General features: G+C 39.8%; 1 protein-coding gene across 3 annotated transcripts in view; it reads left to right on the top strand.

Annotated features, from left to right (window-relative positions):
- The first annotated feature begins 20,452 nt into the window (after positions 1-20,452).
- KIF2A (kinesin family member 2A) overlaps positions 20,453-27,223 on the top strand; it is a 70,652-nt gene continuing 63,881 nt past the window's right edge. For all 3 annotated transcript variants that reach the window (XM_061129715.1, XM_061129713.1, XM_061129712.1), the window contains exon 1: positions 20,453-20,609. In XM_061129715.1, coding sequence (XP_060985698.1) covers positions 20,546-20,609 — 64 coding nt within the window. In that variant the 5' untranslated portion in view covers positions 20,453-20,545. The remainder of the gene's footprint in view (positions 20,610-27,223) is intronic.

Here is a 27,223-nt window from a genome sequence, read left to right as displayed (position 1 = left end):
TCCAGATATTTCTTTTTCATCTACTCTGTCCATATAGTGCCTCTTCCCTTCACTCAAGGGAGTGGAATGTTTTCCTGTGATATCATATTTTATCCTCACTCTGCCTACATAGACCAAGAACCTAATGCAAGCTGTGCAAATTACAAACACCTTGGCATCCATTGCCTCAAATTACCCCAGTGAATCTCACCTCCTGTCATTCACACATGCGTGTAGTCTCCTCCCACACTGAATGAGGCTGACCTATGAGGACATGGAAGGAACCTAGATGCCCATGTATTGTAGATGCCTTAGTATTAGGATACTAAGGAAAAACAGAGTATGACTTCTATGTCTAGGTCACAGAAAATATTATAGCTTCATAATATATTATTATATGTGTTATACCTCAATAAAAAAATAAAAATAAATTTTAATAAAAAGTAAATTAAAAATGATATTACAGCATCTTTCTTGCTCCTTTAGATCACTCACTTTGGGGGGGAGCCAGATGTCATGTCATGAGAACATTCAAACCATTCAAGCAGCTATGAATATTTCCACATGGCATGGAACTGAGGCCTCCAGCATTAACTTAGCAGGTGTGTTTATTTTTGCTTTTATTTCCAATATTCTGGGAGGTGGGTCATAGAGGATCTTGCTGTGATTTATGTCGGAGAGTGTTTTGCCTATGTTCTCCTCTAGGAGTTTTATAGTTTCTGGATCTTTAATCCATTTTGAGTTTATTTTTGTGTATAGTGTTAGAAAGTGTTCTAATTAAACTTAAAAGCTTTTGCACAACGAAAGAAACTATAAGCAAGGTGAAAAGACAGCCTTCAGAATGGGAGAAAATAATAGCAAATGAAGAAACAGACAAAGGGTTAATCTCAAAAATATACAAGCAACTCCTGCAGCTCAATTCCAGAAAAATAAATGACCCAATCAAAAAATGGGCCAAAGATCTAAACAGACGTTTCTCCAAAGAAGACATACAGATGGCTAACAAACACATGGAAAGATGCTCAACATCACTCATTATCAGAGAAATGCAAATCAAAACCTCAATGAGGTACCATTACACGCCAGTCAGAATGGCTGCTATCCAAAAGTCTATAAGCAATAAATGCTGGAGAGGGTGTGGAGAAAAGGGAACCCTCTTACACTGCTGGTGGGAATGCAAACTAGTACAGCCACTATGGAGAACAGTGTGGAGATTCCTTACAAAACTGGAAATAGAGCTGCCATATGACCCAGCAATCCCACTCCTGGGCATACACACCGAGGAAACCAGATCTGAAAGAGACACGTGCACCCTAATGTTCATCAAAGCACTGTTTATAATAGCCAGGACATGGAAGCAACCTAGATGCCCATCAGCAGACGAATGGATAAGAAAGCTGTGGTACATATACACAATGGAATATTACTCAGCCATTAAAAAGAATACATTTGAATCAGTACTAATGAGATGGATAAAACTGGAGCGCATTATACAGAATGAAGTAAGCCAGAAAGATAAAGCCCAATACAGTATACTAACGCATACATATGGAATTTAGAAAGATGGTAACGATAACCCTATATGCAAGACAGAAAAAGAGACACAGGTATATAGAACAGATTTTGGGACTCTGTGGGAGAAGGGGAGAGTGGGATGATCTGAGAGAACAGCATTGAAACATATATATTATCAAGTGTGAAACAGACCGTCAGCCCAGGTTGGATGCATGAGACAAGTGCTCAGGGCTGGTGCACTGGGATGACCCAGAGGGATGGGATGGGGAGGGAGGCGGGAGGGGGGATCAGGATGGGGAACACATGTAAATCCATGGCTGATTCATGTCAATGTATGGCAGAAACCACTACAATATTGTAAAGTAATTAGCCTCCAACTAATAAAAATAAATGGAAAAAAAACAAAAAAAAAAACTTAGCAGGTGTGTAAATGAGTCCCCTTGGAAGTGAATCCTTCAGCCTGGTCAAGCCTTCAGGTCATTGCAGCTCCAACTGACATCTTGACTGCAACTTCATCAGAGATGCCTTCTACTTCTGCCCAAGACAGAAACCTAGCAAAGCTGCTCCTAAATTCCTGGTGAACAGAAACTGTGAGATAACAGATAGCCATTGCTTTCTAAAGCTTCTAAATGTGGGAGTAGTTTATTATACAAGAATAGATCATTAATATCTTACTCCATCCTTTGATACTACATAATTTATCCAAGGATGGAAAACTAACCCAAGTAAAACCGTTGAGTAATTTCCCCCAGATTTTTTTTGATGGACTATCACAGAAAGTACAAAGACAGTTTAATGATTCAAGTGACCACATTTCTACCAGGTGAAGGAAAGCGGTTTTAAGTGAAAAAGGATGAAGTTGACACAGACAAACAGAATAGCAGGAAGAAAGCCATGGTGGTTTAAGATGTTAGTTCCAACTATTCCTGACACTCAGCTGAAACTTGCCTTTCCTTTGGCTTAGGTATTTGACTCTTCTCCAGAGTTCCCCATCCTGATATTATTGCTTTAAGACCTTTGCATATCTTGGTCATCTTATTCTGTTGGCCCAATCTGTCACTTTAGTAGCTGTGGAAATGTCATCTCACCAATGAGACCACCCTGCCCAAACTAGATTATTCAATGTGTGCCGTGTTTCTTAATTTATCAACTGGGCTGAGTGGAACATTTCCTAGAATTCACTTTCTTTTATGTGTCCAGTTACAGTGAATCACAAGGAAGATTCTTGAAAGATTTAGAGGATATTAGGGAAACAGCAACTGCTCTATCTTCCCCTGGATCATCCTTCAGCTCCTCCAACTCCTGGTCCAAGTGTGTATTTTTTGTCTCCATGCTGAAGAGCCCTAGCTTCTGCAATATACACTTATCATCATCAGGTATCATCATCAGAGGCAACAGAACACAAATACAGGTTACTGTTTGTCCTTGTGGGATTGCACCTCAGGGTTATTGGATCCCTGCCTGTCCTTAGTCATCTTTCCCACTTTACATCCTTCTTCCTTCCCAGTATCAGCAGAGATAGAGATAATAGTTCTACACGGAGAGCACTCAACTAGCTCCAACAGTTGTATAAGGCCAAATATAGATGATAGATAAGATGTGTGTGTATGTGTGTGTATCTACATTAGAGAGAGAGAGAGAAAGTAATAAGATTTTGAAGGCTAAAATGGTTTTCATGAGCTTAAAGAGAGTTGAGGGAGAAAAATGCTCCAAACCAAGGAACTAGCATATTCAAAGACAAAGAAATATGAGATGGCTTATTAGGAAACATGTTTCCCAAAACAAAGATGGCAGTGATAGTGGTAGCACAACAAAATTAAGAGGTGATAGAAGTCAAATGCTATAGAGCCTTATACACTCTGAAAAGTTCAGATTTATCTTACAGATTAGCATTCACACCTAAATTTGTGTATAAAAACCACTTTCTAAATATACAAGTCAAAAATGCAAACTTCAGGGTTATGTCCCCAGAGATCCTAAGTCTTCTGTAGGGCCTAGGAATTTGTATTTGTAATATCCCATCCAAGTGATTCTAGCCAAAGGTGTTCTAAGGACCGCAGTTTGATAAACAACATAGTAGAGGCTTCCCTAGTGGCTCAGACTGTAAAGAGTCTGCCTGCAATGCAGGATCGGGAAGATCCCCTGGAGAAGGGAATGGCTAGCCACTCCAGTATTCTTGCCTGAGAAATCACATGGACAGAGGAGCATGGCAGGCTACCGTCCATGGGGTGGCATAGAGGCAGGCACGATTGAGCAACTAACAAACAAACATAGTACAGTAGTGACCTGCTGGAGGGTTTTATTTTTTTATTTTTTATTTTTTGCTGGAGGGTTTTAGACAGGAGCATCACTTCATGAGATCTGAATTTTAGAAAGACTGCACTAGAGCAGTATGGGAAAATTTGAAGGTAAATCTGGATGTAGAGACATTGATTAGAAGGTTGTTGCAATAATTCAAATGGGAAGTAGTCATAGCCTCAACTAAAGCAAGAGAAACAGTGATGAGATTCTAGAGAGATGTAAAATATAAAATCTGTTGATTGACTGGGATGATGGGGAAGCTAAGGAGAATCCAGGATGATTTTCTATATTTTTTTCCATGAATAAGTAGGTGGGCAATTAGATAAAAATACAGTTGAAAATACAGATTACAAGATTGGAATGTATTTGAAAATAATGAGTTCAGTATGAAAGACTTTATGTTCAATATACCTATGTGACATATCTTAGTGTAGTTGTATATTAGATAGTTACATGTGAACTATTAATCAGGAATATTTCTCCCCCCACCTGATGTTACCACGTCATGGTACTTCCGTTAGAATAACACTTCAGTCCTCCTTTTTCCTCATCACCCACTGACCTCCACAGAGCAGAGAGGCATCTGATTGATGAATTTGGAGGAAGAAATTAAGGCAAATTCAATTCAGCCCCTTCTTTCCTCTTCCTCTGAGATTTGCCTGCCTGTAGAATGCAAATATTGTATGTATGTACAATTACATATAGAAAATGTATTAATTAAGGGGACTTGAGGACAGACATTGTAAGGCTGTCTGGGAAACCACCAGCTGAAAGAGGTGATGTTCTTTCAGAGAAGGTCTTTGGAGTTGTCCTAGTCTACTCAAGAGTGCTGCAATAGAATACTATGGACTGGGTGGCTTATTTCTTAAACTTTATTTCCCACAGTTCTTTAGGCTGGGAGATTTTAGGAAGTCCAAGATCAAGGCACTGGCAGATTCTTTGTCTGGTGAGGACTTGCTTCCTGGTCCATAGCTGGCACCTTCATGTTACATCCTCACATGGTGGAAGGGGTGAGGGACCTCTCTGGATTGTCGTTTATAAGGGCATCAATTCCACTCATGAGGGCCCCTTCAAGAGCTAATCACTTCTCAAAACCCCAAGCTCCTAAAGCCATCACACTGGAGGTTAGGATTTCAACATATAAATTGGGGGGGGGGGGGGGGGGGGGGCGGGGCGGGCTGGAGAACATAAACTTATTTAGCCCATAACAGGAGTAAAGGATGAAAGAGATCCTTAGCATGAGAGACAGCCAAGATGACTCTGAGAAGTACCCAGAGAAAGTCTCACTTGCCATCTACAAGGTAACCAGAGAAAGTCTCACTCGCCATCTACAAGGTAGAAGCCATCACCTGGCAGAGTCCAGCTACTGAGAACAGGTCTGGACAGAGTCAGAGGAAGACCAGTTATACAAGGCAATCCTACCTCTCCTCCTAGAGAATTCTTACCCAGTGAATGAGAAGAGAGGGGTCGGGGGAAGAGCCAAAGAGCTGACTTTGAAGGTCCTTAGACCACCGATCAAGTCTCAGTTGGTGGAAAAGTGGAAATGTGGTTAGAGTTTAAAGTGGAGTCCACCGCTGTTTTTAGTCTAGAAAGCTGTGGGCTCTTCCTAACCTATCATGAAGGACCTATTTTAAGGAAGAGTTGATATAATATTGTTAGAGATGGGAGAAAAGTAAAATCTTTAATGTTGGTATTCTATTAAGTTATTCTACTAAATAAATTGGTGATGTTTATATGGACAGTTTTCTGGGGTTGAAGGTCATCATATTCTCAAAGAGTTGTAAGAACCAATAAAGGAAAGGAATGCACAATGATTCACTGTGAGGAGAGGAGACGACTAAGGGCAGAACCTAGGAAGCATCCCAGCTTTAAAGAGTCAAGAATGGGAAGAAGAGACAATAAAGAAGACTGGGAAGTCAGACGAGGCAAGCCAAGTGCGGAGGTCAAGAAGGAAGTTGTTCTGTAGTCATTTATGTTGCATTAATGCCACCTGACTGGCCCCAAGTGCCACCAGTCTATGAATACAAATCTCCTTGCATTCATTCCCAGACTTCACAGGCCTGACCCCTTATCTGTATAAGTGGTAATAGCCTTCCCCCATAAAGTCTTCTCTTCTGTGAGTTCTTCAAGGTAATATTGTCTCTTTGCTGCCTTTCAATTCTGCAATATCTGAAATCATGAAATCCTGAATAAGCTAAAAGGACTGCCTTTCATTTATTCCTCTGTGCAGCAAAACCACATTCTCTTCCCTACAAAAATGGGGAGCATGATAGTAGCAGCTATTGTATTCGATGTCCTTTCTGTCTGTTTGCTGTCCTAGGCCACCAAAAATAAAGGCTACGTAATCCAGATTTCCTTGAAGCTAAGTATGGCAATGTGATTAGATTCTAGCAACAGACTGAGCAGAAGTAGCACATGCAACTTACGGGATATTTGCTTTTCCTTCTCTCCCTCCTTCTAGCTGGGTGAATACTGGAGTTACAGCAGCCATCATGAACCACAGGTGACCTTGGGAATGAAGAAGCCACAGGAACTGATACTGAGATGTACCTCCCAGCATTTCTTCAATGATGCTGCTAGGAGTGATGGCAGTAGATAGCCCAGAGCTCTTAGTCCCCTCAGCTGCAGAGAGCCACCTTGCTCAAGGTCACAGCCATTCCAGGGTGGCCCACATCCAATAACAGATCACTGTGGGAGTATAAAGGCCTGACTATTTAGACCTGACTCAAGACAACTCCGAGGGATTGGCCGTGGCTGCATCACAGCTTGCATCATCACCTCTGTTCACTCCTGCTCTTCCTCAGACCAACCAGATAGGACTTTCTGTGACTGCTTCCTCAGGCTGTGGTGCTCTTTGCCCATGTAATCATGTAGTCAGCGAGTTAAATTCCTTCAGATCCCTCTGATCTGTGTTCACAACCCACTATCTCAATGAATCTTGCCCAGATTCTCTTCCTTCATCCTGCAGACTATTCGCCCCACCTACACTTCTCGTCCTTTTTATCCTGCTCTACTTTTTTTCCCCATATACCTATCACCCTCTAATATATCACTTAGTCACTTATTTATTATGTTTTTATTTACTTTCTTTACAATAGGATGTCAGGTTCCAAGAACATGTGGACAAGGATCTTGGTTTTGTACACTGATGTGTCCCATGCACCTACAATAATGCCTGGCACATAGCAGGTATTCAGTAGATATTTGTTGAATGAGTGAACAAGTGAATTATTTTCAAGGAGAATTTGGCAAAATTCACTCTTCAGGATCTCCATCTCAGAAACAGTTCAGGAAGGATTCTTTGGCAGCAGATTCACAAATATAATATATTCTACACAATCTAATAAGACAAAATTGGTCATGTATTTTTATGGAGTATCCTAAATCATTCCTTTTATAGTTTACATTCATTAGTATTTCATACACTGACTCACACATACACACACACGTAAGTATTATGAGGCTTTATTTCCTAGGTAAGGCCTATGACTTTTGTTCCAATGAGATAACCATCAAAAAGATTGATTGTCTCTAGAATAGGAAACTTAGAAAAAGCAAACCTGAATTTCTCAAATGTGGTAATCCAGGGCAGTTTGCTGGGCTACATGATAGGGTACAGTTACATTTAACAGGAACTGTCTGTTCCCAAGTACAATTCATTGCAACTGAGTTTGGAAACTTTGTTTTGCTTCATATTACCAGCTTCTGAAAGAGGTCAGTATTTGTAAGGTAACAGGAAGTTTCCTTTGAAGTCAGCACTCCAGTAGAAACATGAACTAGATCAACTGAGCACCCTTGGAATTGGCCTGAGGATTTATTTCTGTAGCTCTGAACTCTTAGGGGGATTTCCTCTCCTGGGCAAGTTCCCACTTTTTCCATTTGTCTTAAGAGTTAGTAAAGGTTATCTAAATGTCACTGTGTGAATTAGAAAGTCATGGGGTTATGAATGAATATAATTCAAACCAGTCATTTTTATAAAAAATAAAGAATATAATTTTAAAATATTTACAAGCATAAAACATCTTTAACTATGAATAAAATAATTATTATTTAGTAACAAATTATTAGCTATTAAAAGTACTGGTGCCAAGATATGGAATTGACCCAAGAGTCCATCAAAAGATTAATGGATAAAAAATGTTGCATACATATATGCAAACTTATATAAGCAATAGAACAGTACTCAGTCACAAAAAAAGATGAACCTTGCCATTCACAACAACATGAATGGACCTAGAGAATATTACGCTAAGTGAAATATCATAGGAAGACAAACACTATATAATTTCACTTATTTGTGAAATCTAGAAAAAAACAAATAAACAAACATAAGAAAACAGAAATAGACTCATAGGTACAGAGAACAAGTTGGGGGTTGCCAGAGGAGAGGGATGAATGCAATAGATGAGAGAGATTAAGAAATATAAACTTCCAGTTATAAAATAATAAGTCATGATACATAATGTACAGCATAAGGAATGTAGGCATTAATATTGTAATACTTTTGTATGGTGACAGTTGGTAACTAGATTTATAGTGGTGATCATTTTGCAATGTATAAACACATCAAATTATTATGTCCTACATTTGAAACTAACATAATATTGTAAATCAATTATACTTCAATAAAAAATAAAGAGAAAGATTATATAACAATAAAAAAGTACTGGTGAGTATACAAATGTTAATTATATTCTTTTTTGGGGGGACGGTAATAATATCTTTGAGGAAAAAAGGTAGATACTCCATCATTGCAGTTCTTTTGTTACCCCCTGGAATATTATTGCCCTCAATCTACAAGCTCGGTCATTCAGAGTCTATGAAGCAATCAGAGTTTGGGATGTAATTTTAAAACATTAGACTATGCTCCAAATGTGGTTTATCTTTGGGCAACTTTTCTACCCGTTCAAGACATTATTCTGAAGCAAATACTGAAGATTCATTAAGAGAAAGATTGCCTTCTTTAAAAATGTATTAAGAATCAAGTTTTAAAGACCTACTGAACATTTGTTTTGATCATTTTAATAGTCTCCAACTGGTTTTCAATGAAATATTATCAACAAATGGGTAATCAGAAAGTCAGTGAAGGGTAACAATTAGAAGCTGTGCTTTATTTCAAGCAGTTATCTTTAACCGGGTCTTTTGGTTAAAACCTCCAGGAAGATTCCCCTACTTCCCCCATCTACCCATCTTCTGCTGTCTTAATATTATTTTCTCAAACTCCTTGGCATTCAATACAGACTTTACTAATCCCTTGGCCTTAGTAGGCAGTCTCCTTCGTAAACAATAAATAGCTCCTTGGCTTAGTCATTAAAAGTATATTGTCACTCACAACCCAGCTTCTGGAATATTTCTGAAGTGGATATGTATTGCACTGCCCAGACCCATCTTTAAGGCATTAATTTCCCATTACAGGAGTGTTGGCTACTGAGGACTCCCAGCCAAATTCCCCTTCAGGGGCTGCCCACTGCCAAAGGAAACTGCCTCATCCAACATCTTCTCCCCTCCTCCAGGAAAACCCATATGCAGAAACTGGCCCATATGCAGAAACTGGCCCACATTCAGGGATACAACTGCTCCCTCATTTCAACTTGAGAATCTTTGAAAGAATATCCTAGCTCTAAAGCTCTCCATGCAATTGCAGCGCCCTTTGTTGCCACGGCATCGCAATACAACTTCTCCTTCCGCCCAGTCCTACTTCTTATGTTCTCCCAAAGGTGTTGATCCTTAAGCCACTTCCTAGTAAATTTCCTACATATGTGTAATCTCTATTTCAGAGTCGGTTTCCTAGGAAACCTGTGCCCTGTGAGAATTCTCTGGTCATAATCAAACCACCACTTTTAGTTATCATTTAATAATCTAAGATGCTGATGGTGACTTGTGTATTAATCGTAACAGACTAACTTCTGTAATAAACAATATCAAACTATTAGTGACTTAATCCGATAAAAATTTGCTTCTTATCCAACACGTGGTGCACTGTAGTTCAGTGGGGAGAGGGACAGTCATTCAGGATTCAAACTCCTTCCAGTTTTGGGCTTCACCCATTTCTGGGAGTTCTGTCCTCCAACTGAAAGGTGAGGGAAAAAAATGAGAACAACGTAGGAAGTTTTGATGGCTTGAAAGAGTGCATATCAATTCTATTAACCTTCCATTAGCCAGAACTCTATCATATGGCCGCTCTAAGACAAGGGAGACTGAGGATCACCAGCAGTTTCTGCTATTCCTTTATAGAACTCTTGTGATTTTCATATCTTCCATTTTCCATGACATGTGACATTCTTTTATCAATCTTCAACTTGTAAGGACTGAAAATTTCATCTTTATCAAAGAGTTTAAAAGATTCATGGTGTCTCCCCTTTGATAAAAGTCTCTGTATGGTGTGGGTGTGCATGTGCACACGTGCATGCATGTATGTGTTTATCTTTAACAAATAAGGGATATTTTTAAATACAATTTTTTTAAAAGAGAGAACAATGATATCACTTTCACACCCAATAAAATTAAAGATGATTCTTTAATATTTACAACATTCAGTATGTGTACACATTCTGATTGTTCCTCAAAAGTCTCCTTCTGAAGTTCTTTTAATTCCTGGACAGGTACTGATGGTTCTGTCAGAGTTGAGCAAAATCTTCCCAAAACTTCTGCAGGATCCACTTATTCCTTCTCTTTGAACTGCTCTGAAGGCTTTGTCACAATCAGAGCCATGCCTATTTAAAAACCATAAACTAAACCAGCCTGGATTCTCTAACATCAACTGATATTTTACTTATATTTTCTTTTCCTTCTTCAGATAGTCTTCATCCATTTCCTTAGTTATCACTCTTTTAAACATGGCTCCGGCTAGCCCTTCAACAGCAACTCTTAAAATGCAAGTCTTGGGACCACTCCTGCTACATTCTTTCCAGGTCTAACATGATTTATAGGGAACTGCTTCTACATTCTGAGAAAAATCACTTTTAAAAAAAGGATTAAATCTTTAAGTTCAATAATAAGGGCATATGTTTACTCAATGACTTGTTTCAAATAGCACCTTAAATCTTCAGATTGTATTTGGGATCTTACATAAAGCCAAGTTTGAACTGATTTCAAAATGAAATCTTAAATTTCTCATTTTTTTAAACAGCTGTTAATGTAGTACAAAGACTTCTCATCAAGAGGTTAGAAAATAAACTAAAATGACTCACCCAAGCTACTTTACATCTTTAGCCCCATTTCTTCCAGTACTTGGCTAAAGGTAAAATGAAGCTTGATAGGAGATTGCTAAAAATAATTTCTAGAAGCCAATTGATAATAAATCTACTAGTGAGACTATTTTAAATTCTGTATCCCTGTGGGAATTTGAACCTTAGGGACTTCAGCTTCTGCTATAAACTCTGTCAAAACACAAATTCAAACCCTAACCTTTGATCCATTTTCTGCACATGAAAACGTCCTACAGAGTTCAAGACAGTACTAAGTGTCTGACACACAAGTGCCATGTCACCTGTATTTACTGGGATTTTTGGCTGCAGAAAGGAGAAAATTCAGCTTCAACTAGCTGAAACATTGAAGTGAATTTATGGATTATGTTGTAGGAAAACTCGGAAATAGATAGGACTTCAGGTAAGCTTTCACTCAGCCCAGCAGGTTAAGAATCAGGACAAGCACCCAGTTTCTCTCCCTCAAAATTTTGGCTCTGCTTTGTCAATGTTGAGTCCATTTTTTTCACCAGGCTCTCACTTTGTGGTCACAAAGATGGTTGCTAACAACTCTGGAGCTACTTTCTTCAGGTTCATTTTCTAGCAGAAAAGTGGGAGTTTGTTTACCTAATTACTCAAACCAGTTCTGAGAACAGAGACTATTTGCACCTATTGGAATATTTTCATCTATACAACAATCATTGGGTCAGGGGGATGAAATCTACTGACTGGCTTATACTAATCAGGGCCTACCCTTGGAGCTGTTGGAGGAGGGGTCAGTCCCACTCAAACTGTATAATTGAGAAATTCAAGTTATTACTAGGAAAAAAGAAGAAATTAATGAGAAGGAAGCAACACATGTTCACTACAATACCAAATCTAAATTGACTGACTTGGGCATTCTATCAAAATAAAATACAAAGTAAATTATAGCTTTTTAAATAAATTGGGTTTTTGCTTTGTCATACCTGTCCTCAAAGGAATTCCCCACTGATGTCTCTACCAAGGGTGAACATCTCTGCACAATGTTCAAAGCCCATCACAATAATATCCATCTTCAAGGTGTCTCTTATCAGCTGTGTCTCTTCAATCTCCCTCCTGTAAACACTGGTGATTATATACTTTTGTGAAAAAAAATCTGATTATAAGAAAAATACATGCTAACTTAAAGGTCAAGCAATACAAAAGTGACTAAAGTAGAACGCAGAAGTCCACCATATTTAGCATGAGCGTTAGAGACAATACGGATGTCTGGTTGTACACACCCACATTGATGTAAGGCAGAAATCATGACTCTTACATTTTAACTGGGCTGTCCTACCTATCATCAAAATGGCTTCATTAAGTGGTTGCATGAAAAATATCCTACTTCTGTTTATGGGTTTGTTTTTTTTTTTTTTGCGTCTTTTGCTTTCTTCTCTGCTATTTAGATCTCTGTCTGTATGGATCTCAGTCATCTTTCCGGGCCTAGCTGAAATCGTACCTCTTGATCCCTACCCTTTTTAAAACTGAACTTCTTCAATGGTCATAAACAAAAATAAAAACATGAAGAGTATTTTAAAAATTCTTTCCTGACTTCTCTAGGTCAGATGGACTTTCTTCTCTACTTAGAGCCTACACTACACAATCAGCATGTGACTACAAATTATTTACATAGTTTGTTATTGTTCCATGTGTGTAGGAGTAGGTGAGAAGGATGTGGGCGGAACTGTTTTATGGAGTCCTGGGCTGGGGTGTGGACTGACAGAATCATGACATAGCAATGAGTACAAGGGAGGTGTGGAAACAGCTAGCCCTGGGAAATTACAGAAAATTGGGCCATAAATTTAGAGCAGGGGTCTGAATCAACTCCTGAGGCAGGCTTTGTACACAAGCTAGAAGTCAGAACAAGGCAGTATGTCAAGGCCAAGAATTTGGTTAGATATCTGGAAATCTATAGGAATGGAAGAGGGTATATCAGGGCATAGATTAACATGATGATATATTATGCTTAGTTCAAATAATGTGTGAAACATAATTGATGTATAACATCAAAAATATCAAAACAACATAAAAATTGCTCAATTTTACCCAAAATTGTAAACGTGACTATCCTTTGGCTCAGCAATTCTACTTCTAGGACATTATCCTACAGAATGATTCACACAACTGGACAAAGTGAATGTATTCAACACTGTTGATAAGAGCAAGAGATAAAATGGAAACAATCCAAATAATTATCTAAATGCTTATTTGCCTATACTCTACTATTCAAACATACAGTGGAATAATAACCAGCTATTAAAACAGAGATAGATCTGTGAACATTGTCATGGAAAGGGGTCCAAAATATATTTTAAAAGAAACTTTCAGAACAATATATAAAGCATGATTTCTTTAAAATATAAATTATAGGCATTACTACATATGTTAAATGATTTTTAAAAAAATTTTTGAAAGCATCATCATATATTTGTATGAAAATCACCTAAAGTACCTAGAGTACATGTTAAAAATACATATTCTTGGACTTCATACAAGATCTTCTGATCTATTAGATCATACAAGATCTTCTACTGAACTAGCATACTAGACCTACTGAATCAAAGTCTCTGGTGACTGAACCCTAGACTCTGCATAACAATCAACCCACATGAATCTTATGCCCAATACAGTTTGAGGATTACTGGGTTGATATAGTATTAACAGGGGTTCCACCCAGTCCAAGGAACTTGGAGGGCAAACGAGGGTGAGGGAGTATGTGAGAGGTCAAGGGGGGTGGGGTGGAGGGCTAAGAGTTTTCCCTTTTGTTTTACTTTATACTCTTTCACATTTAAAAATTCTTTATGAGAATTCATTACTTAGTAATTATCTGTATCTACTAGAGGTTTTTGAGGTTTAGAAGACAAAAACATTAAATATGGATTTTCCAGGTCTTGTAAATAACAAAATACATTACCAGTTTAGCCAATTCAAGAAAAGACTATCACTTCAAGAGTTAAACTTTCATTTATTCAACAAATATTTGCTGAGCATCTGTGTTTCAGGTACTATTGCATGAGTCGAATATGTAAGAAAGAACATTAGACAAAGTTCTTACCCATGGGTAAGGTTACTTTAGAGTCGAGTAGTTGGGGGAGGCAGATAAATCAAAAAGTAAATAATGGAGCAAGATAATTGCAGGTCATTTCACATAACAGAATGATGTGATAGAGAGTGAAGTGGGGTTAAGTTCAGGGGTAAGGGAAGACTTTTTTTTTTTTGTAAGGGAAGACTTTTATCAGCAGGTATTTTTTTTACTCAGATCTGAAAGGTAACAGAAAAAGTCGTATGAAAAGTTGAGCAAAAGCCACTATCTTGATCTGGGGAAGAGCTTGAAATATTTAAGGGAAAGTAAATAACTCAGTGAAGCTAGAGCAGAATGAGCAGGAGTGTGTGGTACCAGACTAGGGTGGAGAGATCACCAAAGCTAGATCATGTGTTGTTTTGTAAAGAATTTAGATTTTATTCTAGGAAGCTGGTGATTGGTTCTAAGAAGGAAGTGATGTTATCTCCTTTGCAATTTAAGTGATAACTTTCATATCCTTTGATGCGATATTTTCATTTAGAGGAATTTTCCCACAAAAATTTTTTTTTCAAAGATGTTCCTAATTAGAATTTTATATTGAAGATAACCCAACAATACAGTGAATGTGTAAGCAAAAAATGATTTAAAAATACATGGAATAGCAAGGGAATTCCCTGGCAGTCCAGTGGTTAGGACTCTGCTTTTCTACAGTAGGGGTCATGGGTTGGATCCCTGATTGAGAACTAAGATCCCATATGCCCCAAGGTGTGACCAAAAAAAGAAAAAGAAGAAGAAATATATGGAATAGATATGGCTGTTAAAAATTATAAATATATGGGACTTCCCTGGTGGCACAGTAGATAAGAATCCACCTGCCAATGCAGAGGACAGGTGTTCAATCCCTAGTCCAGAAGATTCCACATGCCACAGAGCAAGTAAGCCCATGTACAACTACTGAGACCAGGCTTAAAGCCTGCATGCCTCAACAAGAGAAGTCACCACAATAAGTCCGTGCAACTAGCCCCACTCTCTGCAACTAGAGAAAGCCCGTGCGTGGCAACGAAGACCCAGCACAGTAAAAAAAAAAAAAAAGAAAATTATAAGTATAGGGACTATAAAAAAACACTGAAATAGTCATAAGAAGTGAAGTCAAGCAAAACAAATATTTTAAGAGATTAAATCTACAATGAAAAAAATGTCTTTGTTTCCACTGTTATGTGCTTACTTTGTCTTAGCTAGGTTCCGATCATGGTACATAACATGTATGTTTGATTTAAAGAATGAATTCAAACAGCCACAAAAGTAAGTATGTATATTAACAAAGATTAGGGAAATAAGGTATGTTTGGGGTCTTAATATTTATTGGAAACTTTGCTTTCTGTAAAGTTTTTTATGATTACATCATAACAGCAACCAAAAAATCAGATGGTATCCTTTAACGACGAGAAATATTTCAGGGAACCCTATTATCTCTAGCTAAACTTGACTTACACTGAATATATTGAACAAACTAACACCGGTCATAGTTTCTTAAAATAATAAGTATGGGTAGCACAACATCAATCATTCTATTTTACTTCATTGATGCTCCACAACAACTCTATACAAGAGTTTACTAAGCTCTCGAATTAATAACTATTGTCAGTTCAGTTCAGTTCAGTACAGTCACTCAGTTGTGTCCGACTCTTTGTGACCCCATGGACTGCAGCACACCAGGCCTCCCTGTCCATCACCAACTCCCGGAGTTCACTCAAACTCATGTCCATTGAGCTAGTGATGCCATCCAACCATCTCATCCTCTGTCGTCCCCTTCTCCTCCCGCCTTCAATCTTTCCCATTATCAGGGTCTTTTCAAATGAGTCAGTTTTTCGCATCAGGTGGCCAAAGTATTGGAGTTTCAGCTTCAATAACTATTGTAATAATATACAAAATAACTATTGTAAGGATATATAAATGATTTTCACTTTGAATATATTACTCCAAATGGTGAAAAGACCATTTCTTGTTATTTATGAGTTATACTCATCAAATACTGAAAATCTGGTGTAAGGGAAAACCTCTACACTTCCTATATTTGAGAGGAATCAGTAGTGTAAATGAAAAGGCAAACACTTCATGACAAATATAAGGATTAGGAATACTTCAATGCAGACAATAATTGAATATGATATCACACTATTGATATTTCTGTACAGATCTAAGTCCGATATGGACCTTAAAAGGCCTTAAAATTAGCTCTCTACCAAAAGTTTACTGTTAACATAATCCAATACACTATCAAAAGGTATAGATGAAAGTATACTATCAAAACAAGTTTGATAAGTAGACTATCAAAAAGTATACATGAAAGAATTATAACAAAGAAGGTGGACTAGATAAATAACCAATCAATGTCTATTCAGTACCTAGTCTCTAAGTGGCCAGTGTATAGAAAATACCAAATTATGGAAATTCAGGGATAGTCAATAGTTCTCAACCAGCTATACATACATTTCAGAATCTTCCTGATGAGTTTTTTAAAAACAGACCACATTAAGTTCCCCTCTGGAAATTTTAAACTGTTAGGCCTGGAGTAAAGTTTGTGCTTATGTATTTTTATTAAAATATTTCTTTAGTGTGTCTGATGATCATGGCTGGGGGAGAATCACTCAGACAGAGCAGTCATTATAGATTAGATTGAGTGGACAAAACATCATAAAGAAAGCCCGCGTGCCTACAGCTGTGCTTTGCACATGGAAAAGGTTTAAACAGAGAATACGGGAATTCCCTGGCAGTCCAGTGGTTAGGACTCTGTGCTTTCACTGCGGGGGTCATAGGTTCGATCCATGGTCGGGGAAATAAGATCCCACAAGCCATGCAGCATAGACTAAAAAAGAGGAGAGTAAACCATTTACTCTGTGAGCATAAACTGAGGTGGGAATGGGCAAGGTATCGTTTGTGAGAGAGCAGGTCGGCCATTCTCCAGAGAATTCAAGGTAAATAAAGATGGTAGTGTATACTGAATGAGGTAATTACAAGGTAATTGCTGACTTAAAAAAAAATAATACAGTAGAGGACTGAATCCAGGTTTAGGGGTTAGAAAATGAATGAGTGATGCGGAATCAAGGTAGTGAGTATTTAAAGCAGTCATTTGAGAATTTGGCAGGGGAGGGCAAGAAAAAAAGAGAATGGAATTTGAATAGGAAGAGAAGGATCAAGAAAATTTTTTTCTGAGACAAAGGAGTCTGAAAATGTTTGCAGGCAGGAAGAGAAATCCAACAGAGAAAAAGTGCAGATATTATAGAGTGGGTACAATTGGGATTCATATCTCCCAAGTGTTTTTAATGTATTCATTTAAGGACTAAAATATATTACAGTAAAATTACAACAGTTTAATTAGAATTAAAATCTGAGTAAATTTAATGGGAATGGGAATCACTGACAAACAGAATCTCCCAAACAGCCTAGGACAGAAAGTAGACAATAAAGTCAAAGAAACTTTCTATCAACTCTATTATCCTTCCATTCGATCCTAGATTCACAAACTTTGTGGAAGTAACTGAGAGCAGATGCAAACATTGAATGGAAAATTTCAAATAAGATGTAGACAAGTACATCTAATTTGAGCTAGAACTGAAGCCAGACCCTTCCTCTGCTCTTTGCCAGAGGAGCAGTAACTGGTTCCGGTGAGTGCTGGCCTCTGCTTCAAATCTTGCTCACTGACTTAATAGCCTCTTTCTTGGAATAATCTCTTAATGTTTATGTACTCATGACTCCAAAGCAGAGAAAAAAAAATTTTAATCTAGGCTTTATAAGGAGATTGGCTTGACTTTATTACAGAAACGATGATTTTTTTGAAATGGTTTATCAATTTAGGATAGGGAAGAACAACAGCAGCCACTATTAATAGGATATGACTTGATGGAAATTATCCTTGAGCAAAATTATTCTTTAAGTTAAGGTAGGAAGGACTCAAGTGGGTAGAAGAATACAGACAGGTCTGTTAAGCTCTTTCTATCCTCTCAGATATGAGGTGTCGAGGGTCAGAGCCAAACTGCAAAGTGTGTTTAATTTTATATCTCTGGATATAAAATTTGAACTAATGATTTGAAGATTACAGTAAAGTATTAGGCTCTGTTTTATAGGGTGGTTTACTCTCTTTTTAACTTGATTATACTTATAAATACAAAATACTATCACATTTTATTATTTCATTTGATCCGCATGAAAATTTTCTGCATTTGAGAGAATAGAAGTTATTTTTCCAGGCTGTTCAAGAAAGTAACAGAGATTTGGAGCAATTTAACAAGTTAATTCATTGAACAAATGTCTGAGTGCCTACTATATGCCAGTCACTGTTCTAGTCAGGGTTACGTAGTTTGCTAACGCTGGAGCCAGAGTCAGAATTCTTGATACAGGATGTTGATGGAAACGCAGCCGCACTGCATTTATTTACCGGTGCTCTTCAGAAGGCCATTGGCACAAAGCCCAAGATGTGAGTCTAGGGAAATATAAATGCTGGGTGGGGTATAGGGAAAAACATACGCCTTTTGGGTATGACCTATAAAGGAAAGGTTTTTATGTTTGACAAGTAGCACATCTCATACATTTTTTATAGAGCAGGATAATGTAAATATTTTTTAAATACCTTTGACTATGGATTAAAGGTTTAGGCTTCTTAATTATATAGCCCACGGAGGACAAGGTGTGTGTCAGCAACCATGATAAAACACATTTTATGAAGCAATTTTAAATTTAATAGATGTATAGCTTGATTTCTTTGTATTCTTTAAAGAATTTGCAAGCAAATACATAGATACTTTATACGTCAGTCATAGAGACATCAGAGGCATTCTACTAAACAGAAGCTCAGAGTTCAGATAAAACGCTCAAGATAATAAAAAAATTAAAACTGAATCCTGATTTGGTCGAATCTTACTTTGAAAGAGGTCCTAAATTGAGATTTACAGTAATGTCATTTCTGATATGTAAAAGCTGGTTATTTTCAAAGTTGTCTACCTAGTGTTTTTCTCACAGACGTTATTTTTACTTTAGACTGGATCTAAGAAACTTTGTTCTTAGATTGAAGACAAAGTATGCCTTCAATACATTTAAGTTACAAACAGAGTCCAAATCTTTCTCAACAAAATGTTCAGGGTCTACTTGACTTGATTACATTAGGATAAAAACTCTAGCCATTTGTATATACTCCTACACACACTTAACACACATATGTCCAGTGTCCAATTTTTAAATTTTAAAACCGTATGTTTTATTTTTATTTTATTTTTTTAAACAGTATGTTTTAAATTATCATTACAGGGAGATTAACAATGATTAGAGAAAGTAGGGCACGATAAGTGTGTTTCCTCCATATCAAGTCCTAAAACTAGAAGCAAATGTCACACGTTTGGAGGTTTGTACACAGTGCTGTAAACAGTTTCCACGGTCCCTGTCCACAAGGCCTTCCTGTTCTGCTAGGATGAAGAATCCTGCTCTCCACACGCTGGTGTGGTCAGACTCATCAACTGACTACCGAAAAGGCACATTCCTTAGTCAACTTTATTCGGCCCTCCGTTCTTGAATCATAGTTACTGGTTTTATGGTCCAGGACAAATAGTCTTGAACTCCACAGCAGAGCCAAGACATCTGCATCGGATGCCTCATAAATCCAGCAGTCAAATCCCCCAGTCCCCGCCCACGCCGTTTCTTTTTGAATGGCGATGAGCTGTAAGTCAAGGCCATGAAAAGCGGATCTTCATTCCGACTAAGCGTGGGTGACACCTCAAAGGTGTTTCTTCTTCTACCACTGGATGGGAAGCCTTGGGACGTCTCCTCGCACAGGCCACCTCTAAGAAGCAATGGAGGTGGCAGTGTCAGATGAGACCCTGAACCCATGCTGTCAATGGCCGCCCCTAAATGCACATCCCCCAGCCTCGCGCTCCGGCCGGAAAGCCCAGAAACCGCAGGGCGCTTAATCTATTCCAGCAACAGTGCAAATTCTTGGAAGCGCGGATTCCCGCCTCTTCCAGGCCGCGCGCAGAAATCAAACTAGACGCAGGCTCCCTGGGGGCCGTGCCGCGCGCGCTCTGCTCCCTCCGCCGGCCTAGCCTCGGCCGCCGCCCGCCCAGCCGCGGAGCTGGGCGGGGCCGCCTCCAGGCAGCGGGGCAAGGCGGGCTGACCAGGAAAAGACGCGGGAGGCACGCTCTGCGCAGGCGCGCGGCGCCCCGCCCCCCCAGCGTCGGCTCTTGGGCGGGCGGCGCGGGCCCTCCCACTCTCCCCCGCGCCGCCGCACCGCCCCGGCCCTCGCTTCACCCCGACGCCCCGGCGTGCGCGTCCTCCCGCCGGCCTGCAGGCCCGGGGCCTCTGCCTGCCAGCCCGCCGCTGCTCCTCGCGGCCCCGGCTCGCGTCCACGCTGTCGCCCGGGCCGGCGCGGCCGCGGGCAACCGCTCCCCCTCCCACACCTACCCCGCCCCCTCCCCGCCTTTTCCGCCCTCCGGTCCCCCTCCCTCGGCCCGCCGCCGCTGCTCCAGATGAGGTGATGGCAACGGCCAACTTCGGCAAGATCCAGATCGGGATTTACGTGGAGATCAAGCGGAGCGATGGTGAGCCTCGCCGCCGGCCCTGCCGTCCGGCCCCGCTGTCGGCTGTGCGCGGCGGAGACGCGGGCGCCGGCCGCCTCATTGATTGCTCCGCCGGGCTGTGGGGGCGGGAAGGCGGCGGCCGCGGCGCTTTTGTGTGTGGCGTGTGTGCGAGTGAGGCCAGCTTGGGGTCCGCCCCGGGTGCCGCTGCAGTGCCGGGCCGGGGAGGGGCCCTGCGGGGGACTGGGCCGGGGAGGAGGCCGACGGGGAAGGACCCGGGGGTCTTCGGATGGGTGCGCCGGGGGGTCCCGGGTCGGGGGGCCCCCCGCTCCTCCCCCGCGCTCTCCATTCTCCCCGGGGACCCCCGCCGCGGGGACAGCAGGCTCCGATAGGATTGACCCAGCCTCGCGGCTCACCCCGGCCTGTTCATTTTCCGGCCTCATCTCTGAGGGGATGGGGGGTGGGGAGAGCGTGAAGAACAGAGATTTCAGCCTTTAGGGAACCGACTACTGGTCCGAGGCCAAGGTGGGAGAGAAAGGCCAGCCCCACTCGTGTAAACTGTTCGGTTGTCAGGTTTCTTCGTCTTTCATTTCTCGAGCACGCCTCTTTCTTTTTTGCCAGTCCCTTCCTTGGAAGAAGGATGGGGAGCCTGTGGTGCTCAGCCATGAATAAGGGTGGGGGAGCGAAGGGAAGAAGTATTCGATAAGCTTCTCAAAGGTGATGAGACAGGAAGGGAAGGAGCAGGATGATCCTTTGCTGTGCGAGGCACTCCTGAGAGGGTGGGGGCGGACGACCGGATGTTGATATTCTCACACCCTCCTGAGAGGTAACAGAAGTGTAAGTCGAGGTGGAGGCACATGCCTAATTAAAATTATAAAGAGGGAAAAAGCCCTAGGCTTGTGTCTCTTTCTGTAGGTTTCTCTTGGGGAAAATGTTTTACGCCCCTAGCCAGCCAGGTTTCGAAATAATTTATATTAAAGGGAAAACGCATGGAGGCGGGTAAAATCATGTTTCAGTCCAAACATTGAGCGAAGTAGAGGTTGTAATACCGAGAGGCGTGCGGTCTTACCATAACCTTTAGGTTATGACTTATTAGCGTTTAGCCTAGTCAGTGGTAACTGTCGCTGTCTCATCGGTTTCTACCAGGTTTGATCAAGTTACGTGAAGCTTAGATTGACTGTCAGGTTTATCTGTGATAACATACATTGGAAGACCCTGTGCAGCTAATGATTTTTTTCACTTTCCCTATATCTGGCATAATTTGTGTCAACAGCTGGAAGCATTATTATCCTATATGTGAAAAGAATAATTATACCACATAGAGCTTTAGAAGTTACCCATAACACCAGCGGGAAAGAGATGTCTCTTTTACTTTGGTTGGGGTTTCTTCGTATTTTCTCTTCAAATTGCTTTCCTTAAGCTGTGCTGTTACTGTAATTTCAATTTTACTTAAATGCAGGTTCACTGTGTACTAGGAAAAGTAGGGTTTATATATATTATTTAAAATTTGGGGGAGAGGCAATAAAATGTGTGAGGTTTTTACATTCTAAGACTTTTAACTGTGATTGTAGGTTTAACTATAGAATTTATCAGAAAAAGTATCATGATACTTGAAAGGTTTGGTTAATTTTATGTTTTCTGGGCTGACATCTTTTTAAATGTGTCAGACTGGAGACAATTTTGGTTTGGGGAGGATTCTAGGATATTCTTTATTTAGTACTTTATTTAGTACTCTTTCTGCCTTCATCTTCTGCCTATGTCAGAAACCCAGACATCTAAGAACTCTGTGTTTTTACATAAGTGCTAGTAACCTAAAATCGCATTTCAAAACAGTTTGCCCTTGAGAAATAATGGAAATCATTACAGTGTATCCCATCTCCACTTACAGTCATGTATGTATTTATGCTCCTCAGGTGCATAGTAGAGTTGAAGGTAACGGATAGTAGAGAACTTAAGGGAATGATCATTTGCATTGGGTAGTGGTGTTTCACAGTGGAAATTGACATCTGGGAGACTCACCTAAAGCTTTCCCTTTTTCACTTTAAAGAAGCTGTTTCCTCCCATTTCTATGGTGTATCTCTTTCGATAAAACAATAGTGATCATTGTAACAGAAATAAACTTGGTAGTTGGATGAGCACTAATGTAATGCCTGAGACAATGGAGACCAAATGAATGAAGAAGGTCTGTTCTAGACTGCTGTTCACTGGTGATTTGATGTTTCTCTGCATGCTTGATAAGTGGTGATCCTTGTCCTTGTTTCTGAGCATCCCATCCGTGATGCTCATGTATTAAAAAAAAAATATTTCCAGGCAATTAATGTGAACTTGTTAGTATCTTTCAACACCCTGCTGGAAACTAATTCCCAATGTGTTTTCATTGATTACTAAAACTGGATGGCCAGTCAGTCACTGAATTCCTAAGTCACTAGGAGACTCATGAGACAGCATATTTCCTTAAGTATTAATGTTTGGGTACATTTTTCTTAATATTATGTTTTCAGACTGCACTAGAGAAGGGGTGGTGTGGAGAATGCTGTTGATGGATGGCAGACTGCCCACTCCCACTTCAGCCACAGCCGGGCATTACAGGATTTTAAATTTCCAGAATTCATCTGCTCCTCGATGAGTTCCTTGCATATAGTTTTTGAGTGAATCATTATTGGACTTAGTTTTCTAACATTATTTTGATTAATCATTATGACAAAATCTTACCTGGAAGGAAAAACAGTTCCATCTATGCACGTCCTGTGCTGCCACTTCCTTATTCTGCTCCCCCACCCCCACCCCAATGCCTCATACAGGCCTCTTAGTTCTAGATGCCCAGTGTTGATTGAAATTGAGTGATCTAGCAAGGCTAATTGGACTGGTTTCTGGAAATGAACACTCAATGTTTGTTTTCTTGCATGTGTCTTTCGATTATCTTTCTGATTCAGTTTCTTTTTGAAATCTAATGACTCTAAAAACTGCAATCTTAACTGTTGTGTGGCTAGGTAGTCTTCATTAGGAGACCTCACACAAACCTCACACACACACGCGCATGCAAAACTTACACTGTTAAATTATTTCTTGTTTGTTCTACAGTAGCTTTGACTATCCTTTGGAGGCTGGGGGAGTGATGAGAAATGTTTTGCATATTTGGAAGCTGCAGCCACGATGGAATTCGAGGTGTCTTAGTCACAGAATTGATAGATGTGATCTGAAGAGAATCATACACTATTTCAACCAGACAGATCCTTGGAGATAATCAAGTTCTCATTTTTAAAGATGTGGAAACTGAGTCCCAAGTCACTGTAAGTGACTTGTCTAGATTCATACAGTGGAAGCCAAGAACCTGACTTATGTAGCATAGAAACCAGACTATCAACAACTGTGACAGAAAAGGAAGAATTCTGTTAATTTGGTAACCATATACAGCTTTCTCTAGCCCAGTTAAGAAGTAGGAAATTGTTTCTCACTCATGGGAAAGTCACTGGAGAGCAATGTTATAGAGCCCAGTTGGACTGATCCCGGTAAAAAGTGTTGTGGTATGTTTACTAGGTTACAAAACTCAAAAATTGTGAGAGGAAAAAATACATCTGTTTCTTAATTAAACGTGAAAAGAGTGCTTTAATTAAGCATCTGAAATCCAGAGGAAAGAAGATTTCAAAGGACCCATCAGGAATCTTGGAGTTTAGGGGAGGCCATCTTTAGAAAAGATTTTAGTGACCTAATTCTCTACCTATTTTGCCACATTTATTCTTCTGCTTTTTCATTTTTCCATGTCATTAGACAGGGTTTTAGAGAATGGACTGTGAATTTAGTTAATAAAAATGAACCACATAGCAGTATAGTTCCTTTTGGTACAATTATGTGATTCTGATTATGGAGTGGGTAGAATGGAGGGAATTGTGGATTCGGTTCAGGTCAGTTCAGTTGCTCAGTTGTGTCTCTTTGCGACCCCATGGACTGCAGCATGCCAGGCTTCCCTGTCCATCACCAACTCCTGGAGCTTATCCAACTCAATGTCCATCGAGTCGGTGATGCCATCCAACCATCTCATCCTCTGTCATCCCCTTCTCCTGCCTTCAATCTTTCCCAGCATCAGGGTCTTTTAGTGAGTCAGTTCTTTACATCAGGTAGCCAGAGTATTGGAGTTTCAGCTTCAGCACCAGTCCTTCCAGTGAATATTCAGGACTGATTTCCTTTAGGATGGCCTGGGGGCTCTTGCAGTCCAAGGGGCTCTCAAGAGTCTTCTCCAACATCACAGTTCAAAAGCATCAATTCTTTGGCGCTCAGCTTTCCTTATAGTCCATCTCTCATATCCATACATGACCACTGAAAAAACCATAGCTTTGACTAGACACATCTTTGTTGGCAAAGTAATGTCTCTGCTTTTTAATATGCTGTCTAGATTGATCATAACTTTCCTTCGAAGGAGCAAGCATCTTTTAATTTCATGGGTGCAGTCGCCATCTGCAGTGATTTTGGAGCCCCCAGAATTAAAGTCTCTCACTGTTTCCATTGTTTCCCCATCTATTTGCCATGAAGTAATGGGACCAGATGCCATGATCTTGGTTTTCTGAATGTTGAGTTTTAAGCCAACTTTCTCATTCTCCTCTTTCACTTTCATCAAGAGGCTCTTTCGTTCTTCTTCGCTTTCTGCCATAAGGGTGGTGTCATCTGCATATCTGAGGTTATTATTATTTCTCCTGGCAATCTTGATTGCAGCTTGTGCTTCATCCAGACCGACATTTCACATGATGTACTGCATAGAAGTTAAATAAGCAGGGTGACAATATACAGCCTTGACATACTCCTTTCCCTGTTTGGAACCAGTCTGTTGTTCCATGTCCAGTTCTAACTGTTGCTTCTTGACCTGCGTACAGATTTCTCGGGAGGCAGGTCAGGTGGTCTGGTATTCCCATCTCTTTAAGAATTTTCCATAATTTATTGTGATCCACACAAAGGCGTTGACATAGTCAATAAAGCAGAATTGTGGATTAATGATTTCTTTTTACATGGTGATTAGCATGATGTTGGTTATATATTTTAGGTCTTCATAATTTTTCAAATAGGTTATGTACTTGGATCCTCCTAGAAACCCTGTGAGGTAAGTAGGGTAATTGGGTGGCAGATTCGTTGCTTTATAGGTGAAGAATCTGAGGTTGGAGAACTTGCCAAGATCATATGGTTAATAAAGAGGCATGACTTGGACCAAAACCTGAGTCCTTTTGCTCCCAGCTCTCTTCAGATGCTGGCAGATGTTTGCTGATGGTAGAATGAAGTTTATCACTTTGTGTACTTTGATTTTTTTTTTTTTTCTTTTTTGAGATATAAAAGCCTCTTTAGCTTTAGATAACCTACAATTAGTAATGTTGCTTAAATTTGCCTAACCGGTGAGATCAAATTGATTTCTCATATTGTATTAACTGTAAGTGTTAAGATTCATGAATCTAAGGCTCTAAAGCCCCTTTCAATAGTCTGTCACATGTTGCCTCCAGAACTACCACAGAAAGAAATCTATATTCTTTGCCTAGTCACTTGAATTTTGTGACATAAATTTTGGAACTGTGGGAAAAGGCTATTTGTTGTTTTGTGTGTAATAATTTTTTAAATATCTAGAGAAAAGAGCAAAGAGCCAATTAAGCTTGTGTCCCTTCAAATAGGAAGAAGGTACAAATATGGAAAATCCAGACCAAGATTCTTTGGAAGATCATCCAGACCCATTCTTTCTAGTCACAAGTATACTTGTCATTAATATTGCACTTACCTTTGGCAAAGCTTAATTCTTAGAATTAACCACCCACTTTGCTTTTAACACCTCTATCCTGTAACTTGAAGTAATCTTTTAAGGTGTTTGTTTGTTTTAAGATTGTAGTTTTGAGCTTGAGAATAGATACAGCTTTTAAATCCTGGGTAAAACTAGTTTTTCACTCTTATGGTCCAATTGTGGAGCAAATATAGGAGGGTTGCCCTTCTGTCACATACTAACTCTTATAATTAAAATAGTACTAATGTTATTATAGTGTCTAAGTGAAAATAGATGTTAGAACCTCACCATATTAAGCATTTAAGTCCCTGATTACACATAGTGGATGCTGTGCCATATACTATGTGTATGAGAACTAAATACAAGTTACTGATCATGGGATATGTCTAGTGAAAGCTTACACAAACTGAAATGGAGTATCACTTCATTGTAGGTTAACCTTTCATTTAACTTTTTGCTACTATATCCCAAGGGTAAAGGCTTCCCAAATGGTACTAGTGGTAAAGAATCCGCCTGCCAATGCAGGAGATGAAAGAGATGTGGGTTTGATCCCTGTGTTGGGAAGATCCTGTGGAGGAGGAAATGGCAACCCACTCCAGTATTCTTGTCTGAAAAATTCCATGGACAGAGGAGCCTGGCTCGCTACAGTCCATGGGGCAGCAGAGTCAGACACAACTGAGCAACTGAGCACACACAGTCTAGAGTGAAATAAGGGGGGGAGTGTCCCTTCTGAAAGTGGTGCTTCTAAATCTAGTCCTGGGCTTTCCCGTTTGGGCCATTGCTGATTTTTCTCTGTACCTACTGCAATCAGTTCAAATGGGCATTTACTAGAGTGTGAGAGTATTTTTGTGTGTAGACCTTAAGTGATTATGCCCATATCACAAAATAA

The sequence above is a fragment of the Dama dama genome, chromosome 25, assembly GCF_033118175.1.
Source record: "Dama dama isolate Ldn47 chromosome 25, ASM3311817v1, whole genome shotgun sequence".
In the NCBI taxonomy this organism is placed as follows: Eukaryota; Metazoa; Chordata; class Mammalia; order Artiodactyla; family Cervidae; genus Dama; species Dama dama.
This window is presented reverse-complemented; position numbering and strand designations above follow the sequence as displayed.